The following is a 19,021-nucleotide window of genomic DNA, read 5'->3' on the forward strand; positions in this document are numbered from 1 at the left end:
TGTGCTTATGAATACGCCATCTGTGGCCTGGCTGTTTTCATTTACTCTCTGAGGTCCCTTACAACTGTATTAAGTCATTCGGAAGCCCCCGAGTCCCTCATGCCAGCTTAATTAGCCTCGCGGGATGTTAGTCGCCTATGCTTGCTGCTCACAAGTCAAGAACAAGGAAACCACCCTTCACTTCCTAATTAGAGCAGAAAACCTCTGGAGCTGACACCCCAGCGGGTACAATGACAAGGAAGGAAGGTAGTGCCCTGTCAATCCAGCCGGCGAATTCCTCCAAGGGCCTGGGGATTATTAGGTTCTCGGCAGAGGACAGGGATGACTAAGATACGGCCCGTCCTTTCAGCCCTCATCATCTAGCAGGGAAGGTTGGGGCCTGGTGTCCAGCCCTCCAGGGTCTGATTGACAGGTGAGGGGATACTGGGGGCCCAAATGGCTGGAGGATCCCCTTGCAGAAGGTCAAAGCATTCCAAAAGAGGAGGCTCCCACTGACTCAGTGACTGTCACAGCTCTGCCTCAGTTTGGCCCTATTGACCTTTAAATGGTAGGAAAAAGAATGTAGTGGTATATTTGGAGGGTTTGGGAAGATGGGATATAGTTTAGCCTCTGAAGCATAAATACAGCTGCTGCTTTACCTGATTTCTCAACTTGTCGCTACTGTTTGGTCCCTTACCCACGTGGTAACAAGTCCCGACTGCCCTTCGTTCGACAGAGTGACCAGGAGTCTCATTGGCCAGTGCTGCCGCAGAAGGCAGGGCGGTGAGAGCAGATTTTGCACCTGACTGTCCCCAAAGGCAGAACTCACCTGTAGCTGCTGGTACTGCATAGGGAAAGTGGGGAGGAGTGGACACCCGGGAGCTCAGGTGGGTGGCCGAGCCAGCAGAGGGGAAACGGGTCTGCCGAGCAGAAGGAGCTCCAGGGACATCCAGGCCAGTGCAGTGGTATGTTGGGCTTGGCCCCAACTTCATCTGGCTTAGCCCACCTGTCCTTCAATCCCAAAACCTCCGAGCTCTTCAAATCTAGTCATGCCCTCGCCCACCATGGCCATTTTGCAGATGGGAAAACTGAGTCTTGGGGAGGTACACAGACACAGACAAAGTTACACGATCAGTATGTGGCAGAGTCCCTTTGAACGCAGGTGCCCGCAGCCTGTGCTTTTTGTCCTGACCCCACTGGAAACCAAGAGAGAGGTAGCAAGGACAGATGAGGTTCACAGCAGGCCTAAAACAAAATGACAGGAAGATTTACGTGAAAAGCTCCACGGTCACGTCTGATCACAAAGGAGTAATACAGTGCAAGTACTTCTACTTTGGAAAGCTCTTTCAAAGACCTAGCACCAGGTATCGTGTTTTGTCATTTGCTCTCACAGACTTTCCTGCAGTGAAGGAGGGAAAGTGTCTTCCATCCCCAGCCACCCACTCGCACGCACACTCACACGCAGGTGCACACACTGTCCCTGTCGTCTGCAGCTGGCCTCCGAACTTCCTGTTTTCTCCCCACATGTGGGAAGGGGCTCCTCCTTCAAGTTGTCAGGACTCAGAAAAGGAAGCTCATTAGTTGGGGTTGAGGACCAAGCCCGAGTCACATGTGACCTAGGTGGCCGCCCAGGCGGACAAAGCCAAGAGGCTGGTCTCCTGACTTCCTGCCACCCAGTGCCAGCTGCGTGCTCCCACAAAGCCCCAGGCGCTTCTGCATGGGGACAACAGGAGAGGGGGACCCGGGTGGGGGGAGGCATCTCCCTCACTGACACTCTCCAGGCTCTGCCCTCTCCTCTCTCGGGAGCAAGACACAACTTAACTGCTCCTGACAGCACTATTTTTAGCGGTCCTCTGGCTGTCAGCTCTGGGACGTATGTTCCCTGGAGATTTCCCGCCCTGCTGTCACTCTCAAGAGGAGGAAGGGGGGCTGGGAGGCAGCCTCCCCAGGTCCCTGTCCCAGCACACTTTCCCTAATGAGTCAATGTCACACGACAGTGAAAAGTTTGATGTTTAAAAGCCCTGGTTCAAATCCCAGCAGCTTCAGTTTACCGTGAGACCTTGAGTAGCTTGCTCCGCTTCTCCCAGACTCAGTTTCCCCTTCGTGCATGTAGGGTACTCAGCACTGGCTTGGCCTAGCACTTGACAGATGCTGGCTTTTAGCTCCATTCGCTTCCAGCGGCCCACTCAGGCTGACCTCGTAGCCGATGGTGGCTGTGAAGGGTGTGAAGGGCGCGGCCCCCCCTCGCCGCTCAGCCCATGGGCGTCAGCCTTCATGGATCCCCTCCAGCTGGGAGGACCACAGCCTCAAAGCAGCTCTCTCTTTAGTCCTTTCAGACCTCATCAGATATTTCAACCCCTCTGCTCTGAGGCCCCTGTGTGTTCCTGGGAAGAGAGTGGTACCCCACCCTGGTGTTGAGTAAGTCCCATTTCTGGCTTTCTCTGGGGCCGCGTCCTCCTGCCCGTCTTGGGCACCTGGGCGGGGTGCAGGGTGGGGTGTGGGCAAAGTCAAAGAGGCTTAGAAAGAAAGGTCTGTATTAGATCAAAGTCAAAATGCATCTCCTGCATGGATTTCAGTCTGCCTGATGGGCCTCGTTTTAAAAATCAGGTCCGTGTCTGCCCTGCAGAAGTCAGGGGCGGAGCAGTGTGGCCTCAGGCTCTGAGACCGGCACCTGCGCTGGGGCCAGGGGCAAGCTTCTGGCCCTCAGCAAAGTTCAAGCCAACTGGTTTTTCTCTCTGCCCCCTCCCTCTGTGCAGAGACTGGCGGGCGCAGGCAGAAGAACTGGTGAGGAGCCTGAAGGAGGACCAGGTGAGGACCCGTCTCACCGAGGTTGGGGCTGCCCGTGTCTGCTCGAGGCGATCAGGCCAAACACACCGGGGCGGGGGGGGTGCATGGCCCCTGTTGCCACCGTGCCCTGAACCCAGCAAGCATCGTGGCCAGGACCCTCCAAAGATGCCCTTCCCATGGCGAGTCTTTGGAGTCCATTAAAACACAGGGCCACTCCTTACGTTCACAGTGTAGTGCTGCCCAACGTCAGCAGATAAAAATGACTTCACACTTAGGGAGAGAGTTGAGAGCTTGGGTTCCAGGGGAGACGGTTTGAGTACGAATCCTGAATTCTCGGCCTATTAGCTGTGTGTTGCTGGGTAAGGCACTTAACCGCTCCAAGCCTCAGTTCCCCCATTTATGAAATGGGCGTAATAAAAGAGCCTGCAGCACAGGCTTAGGGAGGATTCAATGCGGGTGTCAGATGTGCCCGGCACAGAAGCATTGCTCATTGAAAGCCTATAGCTGTAAATGTCACTGGGGTGATGATTGCTGTTAGTACCATATTCGTTTTGGTTCTTAGGTGGAAGTGATATAACATACAGGCTGAGGTCTTGCTACCTGTTCTCCTACCAGTTCAGATACTCTTTACTGGGTAATTCATATGAGTTTGCAATAAGCATCCTCTGATCTTTTGTGCCCTCCTTATGGACAAGTACCAAATCAAGGCAAATCTTGCTTCCCAGCTGGCTGTCCCCGGGCCCTGAGTCTAGACCCCTGGAACCAGGGGACGATGCTGTCTCAGCCAGCTGTGCATTCATTAGAGAGTTCGGGGATTAAAGCCAGCTCACTCCAGGTTCTACAGGAACAGTGACAGGTGCAGGAGTTATGCTTCCTCCTACTGGGAGAATTCCAGAATTTCTGGAATAGTCATAACCTTCTGGAGAATGGCTGGGAGATCCTGAACCCAATCCCGTAATTTTACAGATGAAGAGACTGAAGTCCCCAGAAGTCTGGGACCTGCCCAAGTCCACACAGCTAGTTAGAGCTAACATCTAAAGTGCCTGAGCCACAGTCCAGGGTTCCTCGAGTGTATCGTGTTGCCTCTTAAAAAACAAAATGAAGGTTTATTTTTTGTTCTGCAATTCGTACATGTTCACTAGAGAAAAATCAGAAAACACAGATAAACAAAAGGAATATTAAAATCATCCTTCAACCTGATACCCAGAGATCATTACTGTTAACAACTTGGTATATATTCCCTTCCATGTTTTTTCTCAGCACAGATGTCTGTATATGTTTTATTAAACAGGCAAGTTACTAGATGTAGATACTTTTTATAACCTGCTTTTCTCCGTGTACTATTTCCCATGACAATAATTACATTTTCCAACATCCTTTTAACGGCCACATCTTCTGAGTGTCCCACAATTTACACAGCACTCCCCTATTTTAGACATTTATGTTGCTTCCAATTTTTCACATTTATAACCAAGTCTTCATCATTGCAACTAAATCTCTCATGTATCCTTGTTTCCTTAAAATACATGTTGGGAAATGGAATTATTAGATCAAGGGGTATGCCCTTAAAAAATAGCTTTTGATACATTTTGCCAAATTGTCTTCTAGGGCAGTTGTACAGCATTAGATTCCTATCATGTACTTCTTTTGAAAAAAAAATCATAAATATGATTTTATGGGTGTGGGTCATAAGATGGAACAACTTGAAAACAGTTCTTTTGATGCCAAGTCTCACCACTCTCTCTTTTTATGCTCTTGCCCTTTTTTTTTTTTTTTCCAGCAACTTGACTTTCAAAATGACTGGAAGCTCATCAATGTGTTTTTCCGTAACTCAAGCCGGGATCACCTCTGTCCCTCCACCCAACAGGTAAACTGCAGGCTGGGAGGCAGAGGGTTGTTGGTGTGGGGATGAGGGCAGTGGGAACGACCCTAAGCCCACCTGGTCTATACCTGTCAGGCTGGGCCTGGTGGTAGCTGTTTCAGAACTTGGGCAAACAGATAATTAATGGGTGTCAATATCTAAGGGCTCGAGGAGCCATATACAGAAGGAATGTTTTTAACGTACCATCCTTCATATCAGGAAAAGGAAATTGAGGTGTAGAGAGGCTGAGTCAGTGTTTATTCTGTGACTAAGGAAAATCAGCTTCCTAGTTAAAAATCATTTGTCTCTTGTGGCTCTGATTGTATTTAAGTGCTGAATTTGGGAAATAAAGCAGGATATGTGTGCTCTTATCACCTGTTGGCCCATGGCCTCTCATGGTAAGGGGAAGCTAGTGTTTATGTAGGTAAACTGTAACTTCCGGGCTCTTTGGCATTCCTGGGAACACGACATGAAACGTGTGGCTGTGCTTTCTATTAATGTAGGTGACTATCTATGATTTAAGTCTTTATTGGAGATTAGTCCCAGTTAAGATCAATTGAAAGTCTAAGGAGTGGTTTAGATACCCAGGCTATGGTGACCTAAATGGCTCACAGACTCTTCTTCAGGAGCTGAACCTTAGGCACGTAAGCCCCTGGTGGCAGACCAATTACCTGCCCACTCTTCACTCAGCCACCTCCCAGGGCTGCCACCAGACCATGGCACAGGCATGGATGGGGTTTCTTGAGGTGCTGTCCTCTTTCCTGTGGCCCCTCTCCCACAACACATGCCCTTGCCTTCCTTCAAATGCCCTACGCTCCCACTGACTCCTAGCCCACCATCAACCCTCCCCTTCCATTACTGATGTTGGGCCCTGGGAGAATGCTGATGGAGGCCCACGTTCCCTGACCAGCTTTTGTGGAACAGTATTCCTGCAGACCTCCTGGGTTTGTAGCACATAGATCTTGAAGCCTAATTTTTCTACTTTACTCCCCGTTGTCTCCAGCACCAAGTGAAATTTCCATGCCCTGTTTATTCTCTGCTCTGGTCATTATACACACCAATGTTTATTCATGAATTTATGCATTCATGCATTGAAGTGCTCAAACGAGCATCTAGGCATTGCTGCATTCCTCTGCACATCCACTCATCCGTCCATCCATCCATCCATCCATCCATCCATCAGTTACCCAGTCATGCACAGATCCATCCTCTCTTCTTACCTGCAGGCATGTGCTATTGTATGTGTAATGAGTTTGCTTATGCTAGCATTTGTTTGATTTTTTAAAAATGTTTGAATGCATTCATTGATGCTTACACTCATTCATGATTCCTTAAAGATAAATACACATTACTTCCATTCAAGCATTCCTATGTGGATTCTTGTGTTCTTTCGTGTATGTATGCCTTTAAGCATTCTTGCCTACACAGCGCATTTCTGTGTGTACGTATCCATTACGCACTATTCAATTTTATTTTCAGTTGGACAAACGATGCACAAATGCTTTTGCCTTTAAACTAAAACATCAAAGTCAAAGATAAACTATTGTTTTGCCACCACCCCGACTAAGGGCTTGCCATCAGGGTCAAACCACACAGGGATCCCCCGGGGTCCCTAGGGAAGACGGATGCCCTGAATGTGGTAAAGATGGGCAGCAAGGACCTTTCTAGGCAGAGTTCCCAAGACGCCTCAGAAGGGAAAGTGTGATGCTGAATGTCATGCTCAGGGAGAGACCCACTTAGACTGCAGGAAACAGACAAAAGACTGTCTCTGGCTATGGCAACAGAGCAGGCTGAGCCGGCCTTGAGAGGACACCTTTGCTCAAAGCAGGGAGGCGGGAGTGGGAGCTGCCCTTCAGGGCTCTTCCAGCTCCAGTTATGGACAGCTGTCTCCAGAGTCTCTGCCTTGTCCCCCCAGGAGACAGAAAGGGAACTCAGTCTCCCATGTCATTCTGTCTGAGCCAAGTCGCCTCAGGGGACAGCGGGTTTGCAGGCTGCTTAGGAGTTTGCCTTGTTGTAAAATTTATTAGTTTCTTTTTCTTTTTTTTTTTTCCCCCTGAAAAGGTAAACCAGGGTGATTTTTGAGGTCCTCTCCTTTGTTTGTTTATTTTCATGACCAACAAAGAATTGGGTGGGTAGGAGGTGTCTTGAAATCCTCAGTAACAGGAGCTGGCTCAGATTCTTTCCCTGAGCCCTTTCTCCCTGGGCCCATGTGACAGGGGGAGGTCTGATAAAAGGGTGCCATGTAGAAGTTTTGAGACCCATCTGGGTCCTTAAATCCAGGGGTTAATTGTCTTCCTTCTCTGGGCCTGATTTTCTTCAGATAAAATTGATTCCATCAGCCTTTGGGAGTAGTCTGGTGTCCCCTCCCTCCTTGTGAGCTTTAGAGTGGCCCTGACCTTGGTTTGCCCTTCCCTGCCATGGAAATTCCCATTTGGGAGAGTCTGGTTTTTCCTGGTGAGTGATGGGTTGGGGAAGTGAGATAATGGACAAAAATCTGGGACCAGACTTAGTCCCAAAGGCTAATGGAATCACTTTGCTCTGAAGAAAATCAGGTCCAAAGGGGAGGGGAACCCAATTACTCCTGGACTTAAGGACTCAGATAGGGGGTGGAGAGAGAAAGGGACAGGCCGGCAGGAACCTGCGCATCCTTAGACCCAAGCGCCCATCCCCAGCTGCGCTCAGCACGTTTCTCCTCTCCCAGCAGAGGCACGCGGCGGGAGGCCTGGACGTGCTAGCTGGGGCTCTGGACTACCTGCACCAGGAGGTGAGACTTGCAGCTCCCCAGTGCCCGGGGACCACAGGCCCTGAGCTGCCCTTCCCTGCTTACATCTTGGGCAGCGAGACGGAAGCTGCCCTTCCAAGGGTTGATGGGGCAGGTGCCAGTTTATTCTCAAGTGGCCCTCCACTGAGATTAGGAAAATGGACTCAGGAGGGAAACCTAGACGCAAGGGAGAAGGACATTTCTGAGTGAGGCTTCTGGGGAGGAAGAAGGGCTAGAGCACTGTTCCTCCCTAGGGTCTCAGTGACCCTCCTCTTCCCTGAAGCCTCTAAGTCTGGGGCAGGGACAGCCCAAGGGCCTTCCCTTTCTAAAGTGACCTTTATGAGCACTGCAGTTCTGAGAACCCAGGGGAGCTCTCACCCCCACCCTTTGCTCCCCAGGGAGGCAGCTTTTCCGTCAGGCCCACTGCCCCTGAGGACTTGCTCCCCCTGTTGACACTGGGGTGGGGAGATGCCCTGTCCCCGTGACAGATGGTGAATGGCAGGGCTGGCTGTGCTGGCCGCTTTGGACAGACCCCAACCAAACACCTCCCAAAGGAGGTTTTTAACCAAGGAGAGGCCCGCCATGTTCAACCAGATGCCAAAAAGGCTCAAACCCAGGGTTCCAGAGAAGCCCCTGGGCAGCCGTGGTGACCTTGCAAATGCTCATCTTTTCCCTTGTCCCCTCCTAGGTCCCCAAAGCATTTGTGAACCTGGTGGATCTCTCTGAGACTCTGATGGTCTCTCCCTGGGACCAAGGGACTCAGCTCAGGTAAAAAGGGAAAGTGAAATGAAACTGTTCATTGACCACCATGTGTCAAGCACAGTGTGGGGCACTCCACATGCTTCAGTCCTGTGAGGGAGACCCTACCCTTTATTCTCCCCGATGTGTGCCTCCTTCCTTCTCCAGAACCTCTAAGACTTCCAACTTCTCCTTCCACACTCCTTAAGCAACTCCCAGGGTCCCCCCCAGCACCCTACTTCCCCCATGGGCAGCCTGAATGGCCAACATGGCACCCACACTCTCATTTCTGGCTTGTTTTAACTGGCAGCCCCACGGCAGAGCCCTGCAGGGACTCAGGGGAGACCTCGAAGCTTTCCAAGGTGGTGACACAGTGGTCCTATCAGGTGAGGCCACCCTGGGAGGCTGGCTGTTGGCCCCCAGGGGCAGGTGGTTCTGGAGGAGAGCAGGGATGGTAGGAACAAGGAGGGAGGGAGCAAGCTCCTTAATGTCGGACTTCTTCCACTGAACTCAGGATGAGAGTCAGGGACCAAAGAGAGCCCCTCTGCATTCTCTTCTCAGCGATGCGCTGGTATTCCTTTTGTGAAGTGGGGACTAAACACTGGTTGCGGGGGGAGGGCGGTCGTGGTACCTAAAGTCAAAGATTAGGAAGAACTTCGCAGGTTCATTCTGAAATGCTTTTGGTTGCCATCACCACCTGCACCATGCATCCGTGGCTGGTGAGCTGGTTTTGCCCAGGCTGGGCTTCCTTCCTAGACCACAGCCCCAGGGCAAGTCAGGATTCCGGAAGATGAGCCATTCTGGTTTAGAGAAGGGATCCAGGGGATGGCTCAGTGGACACCATCATCCCTGTCAGCAAACAGCTCAAAGCACAAGTTCCTCCTGACCTGTGTTACCGTGATGGTTTTTATTTAAGAAGCAAGTCCTACATGAAGCTGCATATGGCTCTTCTCACTTTGGACATGACCTTTTCGGAGTGGCTAACAGCTCCTCCCTCTACAGAACCCAGCCCTTGAGGAGAGCACGGGGCTCTAGCACGTGCCGGGCTGGCGTGTACTTCTTGAGCTTCCAGAGAATATATTTCAGGTCCATCTCACGTATCGCCTGATGCTGGGGCTTCAGAGGAAAATGAAAACCTGATTTAGTTCATCAAAGGGCCCTGATGTGCTAGATAAGGGGGAGCTTCCGAATAACATTTAACTCTGAACAGCGCAGATGGGTGATCCTGACCTTGGGGCCTCTCAGAGCTCCCTGGTTGGAGGATGGGGCAAGCTGGGTCTTGCTCGTGCTCTGGGTGCCCACCTCTCTGCTCCCTTCTTCAGGAGAGCTGGGACCGTCTCCTGGCCTCCAGCAAGTACAACGGACAGGAGTCCTTTGCGGTGGTTTTCCAGCCTGCCTTCTACGAGACCCCACCTTCGGTGAGTGAGGGCTGCCGTGAGGAGCCTGAACCAAGCCTCCCCCCTCCCGCCCTCACTGCCACAGAAGCCCCAGCCTGGCTGGGCTTCCCCAAGCCTAGTATATACAGTGTTGGGGGAGAAGGGCTGTGGTATTCTCTTATACTTTCTTGATAGTTTCCCCCACGGGCTTGGGGAGCCCCATGAGGTAGCTTCTTAGAAGCAGAGCTGCCCAAAGGTAGAGCATGGACTCGATCCAGGCAGGTCCTGGCTCTGGAACGGGCCAGCTGTGTGACTTTGGGCAAGTTGTTTGCACTCTCTGTGCCTTGGTTCCTCATCTGTGAAGTCAGGGCTGTTACTTTCTCTCCCTCTAGGCTGATTGTCAGGATTGCGTTGAGTAAATAAATATGTGTATGGAACTCAGAGCAATACTGGTGCTTAGGAGGCCTCAGTCTCTCCTAGCTCTTGTGACTATTCAGGATAGAATCTCCAGGGCAGCCCACACGACCCCCCCGTCCGCACGCTCTACATCCATTCCTGGGAGGGAGGGTTCTTGGAGTTGCCCCCACCCACCCCCCAGGTCACTGGATGAATGCCTCTTGACTCACTGGGGCTGCCCAGACCATGAGCACTATGGTGGGTTCACGCGTGCTCCATAAGTTCTCGCTGAGGCTTTAGCACTGTGCATCTGGGATGCTCCCTCCCTCCAGGCTCCTGGATGCTGCCTGTTGGAGTCATGGTGTCCCCTCTACGACCTCAGTGATATTCTGATAGTGGTTTAAAAGGAAGAGGAGGAAAATTAGTCCCCATCCTCCCCACCCCCACTCAGACCACACCTGATTCACTTCCCCGTCACCTGCTCCTTCTGTTTAGCTCAGTATGTACAGCCTTAAGATAACAAAGAGCAGCCAGACATTTGACCTCCCCCTTCAGGCCCCCACCTTTGAGCCCTGGCCCCAGACAGGGTCCTGTAAGTACCCACCATTATTGGTGGGGATGGGACTGAGAGAGAGTCTGGACAGGTCAGGGCCACCCCGTCTCTGCCAGGGAGAGCTTCACAGTGCGCATCAGGTCACCTCATCCTTAGGGGCGCACAGGGGCTCTTATCTGGTTCTCTTTCAGGGGGAGCGACCACTCCAGGATCCCAGCACACTCGCCTTGAATCTCTGGAACACCATGGTGAGTGGCTTGGGGCCCCAGGGGCCCGCTGTGCCTGCTGGGGGGTTGGCACACAGGAAGAGAGGAAGGACCTCCACCGCCACACCCACTGTGCCCACTGGTCTGATGGAGGGGCTGCAGGATGGCTGCAGGGCCCCAGGATGATGATTCTGGGCCACCAGGGACCCTTCCCATACCCAGTGACAGCCCAGCTCTGACCTCCTGGGGAGTTCACCTTATCCCAGGTCTGGGCCACCACAGTCCTATTCTTCCCAGAGGCAGGGTGTCTCCTCCGAGTCTATGCAGGTGACATCACTTGGAGTGGGGCACTGGGGGTCAGGTTCACATAGCAGTTCCACCATCATGTGGCTCAAAGTCCCAGGGTGGTGCCTGTGATGAGCACGGACTTTGAATGATGAAGACCTGGGTTGAAGTCCTAATTCCACTCCTCATTAGCTGTGTGAATGTAGGGTCTCAGCATCCCTTCTGCAACTTCCTGGTCATAACCCCTGACCCAACACATGTCGTGTGTGGCTTACTCCTGGCCCTCAGTGAGTCCTCACCACATGTGGGCTCTTCTTACTGTACCTATGACAGGCTTTCCGCAGACTACGGAGGGCCCCCAGGGCCAGCTGGGATCAGTCTGTGGATAGGATAGAACATCAAAACTGTGAACATTTCCAGGGCACCGGACTGAGACCTGATTTTGCCATTTTTTTCCCCATCCAAGTTGCCCTATTTTTAGAATTCCAGTGATGGAAATTTGGTTTTCTTCCTCCTTGGTTCGAGAAATTTCTCCCATCTCCTCAGTAGACGTGCTGTGCTGAGACCCATGAGCCACTGCATTCAGCACACATTAGCCAGCCCCAAGGAGAGCAGGCAGGGTCCCTGGATGGCCCATGGCAATGGGTTCACACCATCCCTTGGAGAAGACAGTGATTTGTTTTTTGATTTCTTTGAACAAGGACCCTTTAGTGGGTCTGACCCTTCGGTAGGATATTTCTCCAGAAACCCACTCTGCTGCTTGGACGGGCAGAGAAAAGGAATGTGATCCTTCCTGCAGGGGCTGCCCTCCCTCCACCCTCTCTCCGGGGGAGAAGGGCTGATTCCAGCTCAGCCAAACCTCTTTCCTCCTCCTCCTATGTCATCTTTCTCCCAAGCAACAGAAGGGCACCTACAACGTGCCCTGCCCAATGCTGGGTCCGAGGAAGATAACAGAAGACATGCCAAATGACCTCCACCCTCGCTGAACCCAGGGTGTGGCTGGAAGGATCAGGCAACCCAGAAGACCAAGAGTAAACTTGAACTCAGCCAGCAGGGATGTGCAAGACTGTACACCCAAAAATGATATGGGCGAGAGATCAGGAGAGCCCCATGGGGATGGGATTCCAATTGGCTTTGTAGGATGTATTGGACGAGGTCAGCATGGGCATTCCCAGGCAAGAGGACTTTTGGGAGCAAAGGGATTGGAGAAAAGAAGGGGCTAATGCATTAACAAGAGTTAGTATGAGGGTGGTCTGCTGAGAGAGGAAACATGGGGATCAGGAGGCCCTGAGAATGAATGAAGACCCTCTAATGCCAGAAAGAGCAGATCCAGGGAAAAGGCTCTTCTCCCTCCTCTCTCTCTCTCTCCCCTTCTCTCCCCCCACCTCTCTCCGCCTCCTTCTCCCCCTCTACCCCTTCATCTTGCTGTTGATCATCATTGGTGGCCAAGCAGCAGTGATAATGAACCGCCGTGAATGAGCCCGAGCACTGGCCTTCACATTCACGCAGGCACATGGCACCCCGGTGCCCTCTAACCCACTTGAGCATGACGACGAGGATGAGCCTGAGCAGGCCCACAGATGGGAACAGAAAGTTTCACACTCAAGGCCAGAGGACTAGGACATAGAGTAGGTGTCACAAGGGCTCAGAGGAGGAGGGGGCAACTTTCCTGGGTGGGCAGTTACCCCACGGTCTCCAGACCGGTCCAACCAAGCACCAGTCATTTCCCAGGGAGAGTTCTCGAGGTCCCTGCCACCAGGCCAGTGGGGACAGAGGGGCTTCCCTAGGTGTGTCTGTCCCCTGGCTTCCTCAGGGGTGAAATGTAGAACGTCCATGGCTCCCAGAGTGGGCACAGCTGCTACAACGCATGGGCCACTCCTGCAGGCATGGACCATAAGAAAGGGTGAGGGCAAAGGGTACTGGGTAAAGAGCCAGAAAGCCTGAGTTCTGGTTCCAGCCGTGTTTGGGGTTGTTTCTTGGGGTGAGCCGTGTGGTCTTTCTGGGCCTCCATTTTCTCTACTTGCCAAAGGGGTGTAACGACCCTCAGGCAGCCTCGGAGGGCTGCGGCAAAATACATGAGTGGTTCCCCCTTGGGTTCACTCCTGGGTCTTCCTAGGGACACGAGGAGGGCAGGAGTGTCTCTGCCTCCACCTCCTTGAGTCTCTGCTGTGCTGGACTTAGCTGAGACCACAGAGATGAAAGCGAGGTATGTCCATTCAAGTCCACATTCGCAGACACAGAGGGCCCTGAACGAGGACCACCCTCCTCCGTGGGGAGCACAGAGGGGCCAACACAATCGCTGTGACCGCAGGGGCTCAAGGTCTGCTGCTTCTCTCCCCGACCACGGTCCAGGACCCCACGGTGGGGGCGGCTCTGCGGGCTACACCAGTGTCTGCTCCCCCCAGCCCAGCCCCAGGGCCCCTGTAAGCTCTGAGGGCCGGCACAGGAAGGTTGCACATGCCTGCAGGAGAGGGGGAGAGCAGCCCTGCTTCCGAAACACCCCGGAACCGCCCCAGCACGACACTCCCCCAGACTGAAGCTGAGCTCCTGGCACAAAGCTGGAGGATTTGGGGTGGGAGACATCATTCATCCCCTTGGCCCTTCGTACCGCCGCAGCTGCCTCCTCAATAATTTCTGATAATTCTTATGCAACACGAGTTCTGAAGAGACCCACCCTTGGGGAACTCGATTCCCAGATCCTTCCAGCAATCACAGAACCCCTCCCCCCCCCCCCCCCCCCCCGCACCGTACGCCAAGCTCCGCGCAAGGCGTTGGAGCCGTGGGGCCAGGTGAGAACCCTCAGGAATTGCTCAGTTGGGTGGGAATTCTCCTGGGAGAGAATGTCTAAGGTCATCCCTCCCACATTCCAGTTAATTCCAGTGTGGCAGGGAGGCTGTGGAGAGGAGATGTGGGTGATTCCGGGACTGAGAAGGGGAGTGAGAGCACAAAGAGCAGCCCCCGCCGTCCCCAGAGCCTACATGCACTTGTGCGCGGCACAGAGGAGTGGGAGGGGACGTTTGGATGGGCCACGTCATTCTCCATGCTCTCTGAGCACCAAGGCGGGTAGGGGGTCCGAGTGGGTGTAAAGGGCATTAGAGGAGCGGGAAGAATGTAGGAGACTAATCAAGAGACATTTGGGGAAAGGCTCTTAAAGGAAAGTGTTGATTCAAGCCTATGAATTTCCCTTCTTTAAGGTCCTTAAAAAAATGGGCTCTGCTATGTCCATTCCACCAGAATTAGTAAGATGTGACTCTCTTAAAGTTTCTTTCCAGACTCTATTATTGATTAATTCCTTGAAAGACTGGAGGGGAGAAGAAGGCAGGCCACCTCTGAACATTCCCTTGCAGAGAGCAGACTTGAACATTCTGGGTGGGACCTCCCGTTTCTAGGAGTGTCCACTTTCAGAATAAAACTGAAAGAAGGCGGGAATCCCCATTCCTCCTCCAGCCTTTGAGCTAAAGGGTTGCCACTCCTTTTCCAAAAGGTTACGTTAATTACACTCTCTTATCTGACCTTGTCCATTTGGGTGAGAGCTAATCCCAAGAAGGGTAAAGGTCTCTCCTTGCTTCTTGTTTATGGGGCACAGATGCCAGGATAAGATATTGCTGAAGAATCTAAAATCTTCATGGAAGATGGCAGAGCCCATGACTGAGCCAGACAGGGCACTCCATCTGGTAGCCTCCTGCCTTTTGTGTCCTTTGTCAAGTCATCGGAAGGGAGGTGAGGGACAAAGCTGCCATGAGAGCCCAGTACCTGTGGGCCGTAGGGCTGACAGCAAACATGAGTTTCCCAAATGGCAGAATAGCAGGTGCAAAAGGAAATCTGTCTTCTCTCAAAGCCACCTCATCCTTCAAGTGTTCACGTATATGTAATGACCATTTAAAGATAACAAAAGGACTTTAGGGGTGCCTGGGTGACTCAGTTGGTTGAGTGGCTGAGTCTTGATTTCAACTCAGGTCATGATTTCAGGGTCCTGGGATCAAGCCCTGTGTTGGGCTCCACGCTCAGTGGGGGAGTCTGCTTGAAGATTCTCTCTCCCTCTCATCCTCTCCCTGCTAGTGCACGCTCTCTCTCTCTTTCAAATAAATCTTTAATAAAAATAAAAATAACAAAAGGAACTTAAAAAAAAAAAAAAGCCCATGGGGCACCTGGGTGGCTCAGTCAGTTAAGTGTCTGACTCTGGACTTTGGCTCAGGTCAAGAACTCAGGGTTGTGAGATGGAGCCCTGTGTTGACCCTGCGCTCAGCAGAGTCTGCTGGAGATTCTCTCTCTCTTTCTCTCTGCCCTTCCCTCCCTCCCTCTCTCCCCATCTCTCTCTCAAAAAAACAAGCCCTCTCCCCACTGAACTCTTTAGCTGCCTTCATTTTCCCGTTTGGCCCTCAGTGCTTTTACCCGAGTGTCTCACCCACTGTACCCCTGGCTGGCACCCCATGCACTTTCTGTCTGTGTTCCCTACGCGTCGGTAATCCTTTAAGCAGTTGCCCAGATCAACACTGACCCCACCATCACTCATTCCTGAACCCCGAGACGTTCAAGTTGTTTGGGAATGGGGGCCATGCTGTGCCTCATGTCTGTTCCTCTGGGTCCCGGTTAAGGACATGGGACTTGAGGCAGAACCCATAACTGGCCTCACTCCCAGCCACGAAAGCAGTCTTCAGCTAGCAGAGGCTTTCCTTCCCTACTGGACGGGGGTTCGTGCACACGAAGGGAAGGGGAGCCCTGGGGAGAGGTGCCTGCCTGACACAAAAGCCAGGTGTTTGCCCTTCCTTCCCATCCCTGCTGTCCTCTCTGAGGGAAGTTTCATCAGGGGTGGTGTCCCTGTCCCAGCTCACTGTCTCTGGCATTCCATGTCTCCTTCTGGAACATCAGGAGGGGTGGGCTTGGAATCACTGAATCCTCCTGCCGGGGGGCCTCAACTGGAGGGTGCACTGGGATCTCCTAGAGGGCTTGTTAAAATGCACAGCTCTGGACCCCACGCCAAAATTTCTGACTTCAGTAGGTCTGGGATGGGGCTGGAGATTTGCATTTCTAACATGTCCTCAGATGATGCTAAGGCTCCTTGCTGGCCCAGGGTCACACCTGGAGAAGTGCTGGGCAAAAAAGCCTCTGTCCGTGGTACCCCAGGATGTGGCCACCTATGCAAGAGTTCTCTGTTCTAAAGATCACCTCCTTTTCTAGATGAAGCCAGCAGGACAGAAAGACGAACCATTCGGTGCAAGAGAGAGAAGGCCAGTGACATGTCCCTCTCAGGTAGGCCAGAACTGGGGAGGGGAGGATGGTGGGGAGAGAATCTCTGGTTGAGTTGGGGAGAGAGATGGGGTCCCGAAGAAGTGGGCTTTGCTGTGACATGGGGTCTTCGCTGGCTGAGACATGAGCCCCATTAGAATCTTGGCTTGGCTCTTCTAGGCTGGGCACAGCTTTCTGTACTTGACACGCTTAAGGTTTATACCTGTGGGTCAGGTATACACCTGTGGAGGTCATAGGACCAAAGCCACAGCTTATCTGGTCCCAAATGTGAGGATGGGGGTCTTAAATAATGTGCCTAACATATAGCAGGTATAGAATTAATGCTACTGAATGAATGAAAGAGAAAAGAAAAAACTGAACATAAAGCCCGAGAATTCCTTTTTATCATTTAATGCTAGTTAAATACTGAATTGGTAAGTTTTTATTACTGCGCTGTAACAACTATATAATTCATCCAATTTCCCTCTTTGCCTTGGCTGCCAGGAAGCTTAAAACTAAGTTCTCTTTTTATGGAAATATATGTACTTTGCCTGGTAGCATGAAGTTCAGGTAGCAAGAGATGCTGACAGTTAGAAATGGGAAATTTCAAAGTATTAATGAGCTCCTTCAGAGACCTAATGAGCATAGAAGAAAAGCCAGAGAATGGTTTTCTCATCATTTCAAGGATGGTATGAAAGTTCCAAATTGGCCAAAGGAGGCGTTGCTGGGTGATACAGCCCGATGAATGAATGATAACTGATTTCTAGGTCACGGTTACAATGTATTACCTTCCTCTGCAGGAGAATCCCTATCTGTTCACCTACAAGAACAGCAACTACCTGCCCAGGCTGCCAAAATCTCAGGAGAGGCTTGAGGTAGGCTGAGGTTTTCTGCGGCTGACAAACATGCAAATGAACCAGGGGCGGGGGACCCCTTGCTGGATCTTTGGAACCTTCCACGTGGTGCTCTAGGTCCTGGAACTCCGTGAACTGGCTGGAAAGGGCGAAGGGGCAAATGTGTGGCTGCCCCCCCGGGTGCTTGAAGCAGGTCTACCCTGCAGCTCTACCTCAGCAACCAGCATCCTGAGGCTTCAGGGCTGCGTTGGGGTACTCAGCACCGCGGGCTTCCTGCCTGTCTATTCTGATGTAAAACAAGTCTCCTCAGGCCCACCCCAAATCATTTTAGACGCATCTGAGCCCTTAAACTGAGGAGAAAGTTAAGAAAAAGGAGAACAATGTGGTAAAGTCTGAAACCAGACAGCACGGAGACCCACAGGCCTCCGAAGTTGGTGCATACCTACGGGGGCTTCCTCACACTCACGTCTCACTGGGTGCTTATCTCATGAGTCTCTCTGATATTTCCTGTCAAGATTAGATAGGGCACCCTGCACTCCTCTGAGGAGCCGGGAAACACTTGAAGGCTGACGTCCTCATTCTCAGAGGACTGGGGCCATTACGAGTGGAGACGACTTTGGTCCTCGTGCCATCCCTGCCTCCCTGTTGTATAGAGAGGATGACAGGTACTCTGGGGGGCACAGGCGAAGCTGACAGCCTGGGTCCCCACCACAGAGCCTGAGCGATAGAGTGTGAAAGACCTTTGATTTATCAACGTGTCCCACACTTTCTAACAACTATCTCAGCCATGAGGATACATCCCGGAGGCAGCCTGGTACCGTGAGGTGAGAGAACCAGCTGTGGGTTCAAATCCAGACTCTTCCACTTACTGGTTCTGTGTCATTGGGCAAGGCGCTTACCATCTCTGGGCCTTGGTGTTTTTTAAATCTGTGAAATGATAGTCACAGCCTGATTTCATAGAGTTGTTCTTAAATTATACTACATTAGTAAGTATAAAGTGCATCTACTAGCATCTGGTATGCCCTGAGTTCTATATAAGTGTTACTATTATTGTCATCTGATGAGAAGGAGCAACACATTCTCTTCGGATACATTTATTGAGTACCTTCTGTGTACCACTGGAATGCAGGGACTCAGAGCAGGTACCCAGTCCCTATTTGTCAAATGGCTAAATGGGTGGGTGGATGGAGGAATGCCAGACATAAGAGAGAAAACCATGGATAAAATACATCACGTGTCGCAAGGAACTCAGCCCAGTGGAACCAACCAGCAATTGTAGCATGGTGGAGTGAGTCCTATAATTAAAGTTTCCATGGGTATTCTGGAACATAGAGGAAGCAACCAACCAGAGAGAGTTGACAAGGCTTCCCAAAGAATACAAATGACCCCAACCTTGTAGGATGACTAAGGGTGACCAGGTGGATGGGAGTGTGGGAACTCAGAGGGAGGGAAAGGTAAGGGGGGATGGAGGTAAACTTGGGCAGAGACATGGAGAACATGAGAACTGAGGCAAGAGCCGATGGTTTAGAATGTCAGGGCCCTCTTGGGAGGTGTTAAAGAGGATGGAATTCATCTGATGTCAGTGCTGCAGAAATGTATTTTTTCAACCAACAAATACTTATCAAGCATCTACTATGCACTGTTTGGGGCTATAAAGATACAGTACACAAAACAGACAAAAATCCCTGCTTTCACGGAGAATTTGGGCGGGACGGGGGGATGACACATTTCTATTATGTTCGGGGAGAGAGCACATCATCTTTATGGGCTCAGAGGCTGGGGAGGAAGCCCACAGGACCAAAGGCTGTGGATGGTGCAGTATTCCAGGCAAGAAGTAACACAGGCCTGGGCCTAGGCCCAGGTGGAGGGACTATAGGAGAGGGGACAGGATGGGGATCATTTAGGAAAGGATGTCATAGACACTCGGATAGGAGTGTTGAAGGAGAGGGAGGTTATCTTAAGCGATACCTAGGTTTCTGTATTGACCAGTGTTTTCCAA

General features: G+C 51.8%; 1 protein-coding gene across 1 annotated transcript in view; it reads left to right on the forward strand.

Annotated features, from left to right (window-relative positions):
• PLB1 (phospholipase B1) overlaps positions 1-19,021 on the forward strand; it is a 140,530-nt gene that overhangs the window by 48,284 nt on the left and 73,225 nt on the right. The window contains exons 8-17 of the mRNA XM_078056125.1: positions 2,307-2,397; positions 2,736-2,787; positions 4,547-4,633; positions 7,329-7,391; positions 8,077-8,156; positions 8,437-8,512; positions 9,449-9,544; positions 10,643-10,699; positions 16,121-16,192; positions 16,969-17,043. Of these exons, the coding sequence (XP_077912251.1) occupies positions 2,307-2,397; positions 2,736-2,787; positions 4,547-4,633; positions 7,329-7,391; positions 8,077-8,156; positions 8,437-8,512; positions 9,449-9,544; positions 10,643-10,699; positions 16,121-16,192; positions 16,969-17,043 (749 nt within the window). The remainder of the gene's footprint in view (positions 1-2,306; positions 2,398-2,735; positions 2,788-4,546; positions 4,634-7,328; positions 7,392-8,076; positions 8,157-8,436; positions 8,513-9,448; positions 9,545-10,642; positions 10,700-16,120; positions 16,193-16,968; positions 17,044-19,021) is intronic.

This window comes from Halichoerus grypus, chromosome 10, assembly GCF_964656455.1.
Source record: "Halichoerus grypus chromosome 10, mHalGry1.hap1.1, whole genome shotgun sequence".
NCBI lineage: Eukaryota > Metazoa > Chordata > Mammalia > Carnivora > Phocidae > Halichoerus > Halichoerus grypus.